The following is a 3,741-nucleotide window of genomic DNA, read 5'->3' on the forward strand; positions in this document are numbered from 1 at the left end:
GAGGGTCACGCCGCACAGCCCGCTTCCTGGGCCGGCCACCTGCGCAGACACGGGGGCCTCACTCAGGAGCGCCTGGGCGGGGAACTCGGTGCCTGCGCCTCAAAACTCCTCATACTTTTTTGTTAATTCTCACTGAGGGTTTTTAGAGAGAGTGGAGGAGACAGGGCAAGACAGAAACATCGATGTGAGAGAAACACATCGATGGGTTGCCTCCTGCACGTGCCCTGACCAGGGCCAGGCCAGGGAGGAGCCTCAACCAAGGTACGTGCCCTTGACCGGAATCGAACCTGAGACCCGTTGGTCTGCAGGCCGATGCTCTATTCACTGAGCCACACCAGCGAGGGCAACACTCCTACTTTTGAACAAGGACCCGCATTTTGGTTTTGTTTGCACTGGGCCTCAAAATTCAGCAGCCCTCCCCAAGGGAAGGGACCATCACCCCACCACTGCCCCGGAGCCGCTTCCATGGGGGTCCCGTGAAGCGGGGGTGGGAGGCGCTGCATTAAACCTCAGGGTCCCCGGGCCGCCTCTTGAGGAGCGAGTGGGGCTCCGTCTGGCGCCTCTGCACCCGCAGCGTCTAAGGCTGCGACGCCCCGCTGTGAGAGCTCGGAGGGGTGCCAACTTGGCTTCCCGCTGCCTCCAGCCCATAGACGCGCCCGAACTTGTTCTCAGCGTTGGCACTTCCCGGGCAGGGAGACGTGAATCAGCCAGGAAGCTGCTTCGGCTGCTGGTCCGGGCCCAGCAGCATAGGCAGAGGTGCCCGCGGGGGGAGGGGCTGCGGGAAGGGCTGCGTGTCTGGTGTCTGCAGGGGGTGGAGCTTTCCACTCGATCCTGAACAAGGTTCCATGACGTGGATGGCCCAGGTTTTATTTATCCATCCAGCCGTGGGTGCTCATTCCGGTGGTTTCCACGTTGTGGCTGCTGTGACCACGTGCACACAAGTCTGCGTGTGGACGGACGTGTTCACCTCTCCTGGGCAGAGGGACACCCCGCAGTGGCGTCACTGGGTCGCGCAGGAACTCTGTTTAATGTTTTGAGCAACCCCCGGCTGTTTTCAAGGCGACCACTCCCCTTTCCATCCGCTGGCCACGTGGGCTCCACGCCCGCCCGGCCCTGTCCTGTCTGATTCCAGCCGTCGCAGTGGGGGAGGCGGCAGCCTGCAGATCTGAGTTGCGTTTCCCCGAAGCCTGATGCTGTGGGCATCTCTGCACGTGCTTGTTGCCGTCTGTCTGCCTTCCTGGGAGACGTGTCTGGTCAGACCCTCTGCTCATCTTTGAATTGTGTCGTTTACCTTTTTTGAGTTATGAGGCTTCTTTATAGATTCTGGGTACAAATCCCTGATCAGACAAAAGGCTTGCAAGCACCCCCGACTCTGCGGGTTGTCGTTTCATTTCTTCTTTTTTTCTTTTTAATATATTTTATTGATTTATTACAGAGAGGAAGGGAGAGGGACAGAGGGTTAGAAACATCGATGAGAGAGAAACATTGATCAGCTGCCTCCTGCACACTCCCCACTGGGGATGCGCCCGCAACCAAGGTACATGCCCTTGACCGGAATAGAACCCGGGACTCTTCAGTCCGCAGGCCAACGCTCTATCCACTGAGCCAAACCGGTTAGGGCTGTCGTTTCATTTCTTGGTGGTGTTGTTGGTGGCAGAGAAGTTCTTGATTCGGATGAGGCACGTCCGTCCCTTCTGCTTTGGCTGTTGTGTTTAGGAAAACATTTCCTAACCCAAGTTCACATAGACTTACTCCTGGGTTTCTCCTGGGAGTGTTACAGTCTTAGCTCTTACACTTGGTCTGGGATCCATTCTGATTACATTTTGTGGATGGTGTGAGGTAGGGGTCCAACTTCATTCTGGTGTGCGGACAGCCAGTGGTCCCAGCACCACTGGGTGAAGAGTATTCTTGCCCCCACTGCATTGCTGGGGGCCACCCTTGTTGAAAATCATAAATGTGGGGGTTTATTTCTGGGCCCTCAATTCTACTGTTGATCTATGTGTCGATCCATAGGTTACACCACCCTGTCTCAATTACAGTAGCTTCGTGGTAAGTTTCTGATAAGTTTTCAAGTCAAGAAGTATGAGTCCTCCAGCTTTGTTCATATTTGCTCGGCTGCCTCCTGCACGCCCCCTACTAGGGACCGAGCCCGCAACCCGAGCATGTGCTCTTGACCAGAACTGAACCCGGGACCTTCCAGTCTGCAGTCCAATGCTCTATCCACTGAGCCACACCAGCTAGGGCTCAAGATTGCCTTGAATATTCTGGGTCCCTCGCATGTTCACATGAAGTTTGGAATCAGCTTGTCAGTTTCTGCCACGGGTCAGCTGAGACGTTGGCAGGGATGGTGTTGAAACAGTAGGTCCACTTGGGGAGTGTGTTCCCCTTGGCAACAGTAAGTCTTCCGTAAACATGGATGTCTTCCCGCTTGCTCAGGTCTTCTTTGATTTATTTCAAAAATAGTTTGTCATTTTTTAATTCCAATTTTGCACTTTTGTTACATTTACTCGTAAGCATTTTAAAACCCTCTCATACATGGCGGGTTTATTGTCACTCCGCTCAACGTCTTCCAAGTCCCCTTGCGATTTTTCCTGATCTGCTGGCTGTTGTTCCGTTTCACTGCTCTGAGAGTTTTCCAATGTCCTGCTAGATTCCCAGAGTAATCCCACTGTGGGCGCAGAACATGCTTGGTATGACTTTAATCCTTTTGAAAGCACTAGGTTTGCTTTTATGGCTGATGGTCTACCATGGGCGTGGCCCTGTGTCTGATGTCACGGTGTTTCTGAGCTGGAGGGGGGACGGAGGGGAGGCTCAGAGTGGGTGGCAGCAGAGAGCCCCAGTGCCCGTGATCCTGGTGGGGGGCACGTCTCAGAGCCCCTGGCACCCACCCTGGCTCTTGCAGATCAGGCAGGAGTGCCTGGCCTGCAGAGGCGCGGCGGCCGTGTTCGACATGTCCTACTTCGGCAAGTTTTACCTGGTGGGCGTGGACGCGAGGAAGGCTGCTGACTGGCTGTTCTCTGCCGACGTCAGCCGACCCCCAGGTACGAGGCCAGGGCGGGTCATGTTCCTGTCAGGCTTCAGCTCCAGGCAGAACTCCTGGCACAGCTCTGGGCACTGGCACGAGGTGGCACCTCTGGGTTCCTCCAGCACATGCTCTGCCCCTTGGCCTGGCCTGGGCCCCTGTCCAGATCCCTGTGCACTTACTACCAATCCCAGGCCCCAGGGCTGTGGGCCTCCCTGCATCCCTCCCTCCCCCTTCCTTCCCCACCCCCATCCCTTCCTCACCCCCATCCCTTGCTGCCCCGGTTCTTTGTTCTAGAAAGGATTTGAGGCCCCCAGTAAATGTCTCCTGGCACTGGGAGGCCCCCACGCACCCCCAGGAGTGCTTGCCTCAGATAGGGTTCCAGATTAAATAAACACTCGTGCTCAGTTAAATGTGAATTTCAGATAAAGAATGGGTAATTTTCTAATGAGTGTCATGTAACATCTGGGATAGTCATCTCCTGTTTTGTCACCCACTCACCATCTTACCCATCCAGCCACCCACCCAAGCCTCACGCATCCTCTACATCAGTCCCCAGGGTGGCTGTGCCCCTGCACGGCCTCCATGACTGCCTTTCAGTTTGGAGGCGAGAGGCCCCAAGCAGGTGTCACCAGGGCCACGCTGCCCTGACGCTCGGGAGGACCCTCCTGCCTCTGTCCCCGCTTCTGGCTGAGGCTTCCCTCCTCCGAGGCCACAGG

The 3,741-nt window shown here is 56.1% G+C and overlaps 1 protein-coding gene across 1 annotated transcript in view; it reads left to right on the plus strand.

Moving 5' to 3' along the window:
• Positions 1 to 3,741, plus strand: part of SARDH (sarcosine dehydrogenase) — a 55,528-nt gene that overhangs the window by 25,085 nt on the left and 26,702 nt on the right. Inside the window, exon 9 of the mRNA XM_015572370.1 lies at positions 2,899 to 3,312. Within this exon, the coding sequence (XP_015427856.1) occupies positions 2,899 to 3,312 (414 nt within the window). The remainder of the gene's footprint in view (positions 1 to 2,898; positions 3,313 to 3,741) is intronic.

This window comes from Myotis davidii, unplaced genomic scaffold (assembly GCF_000327345.1).
Source record: "Myotis davidii unplaced genomic scaffold, ASM32734v1 scaffold609, whole genome shotgun sequence".
NCBI lineage: Eukaryota > Metazoa > Chordata > Mammalia > Chiroptera > Vespertilionidae > Myotis > Myotis davidii.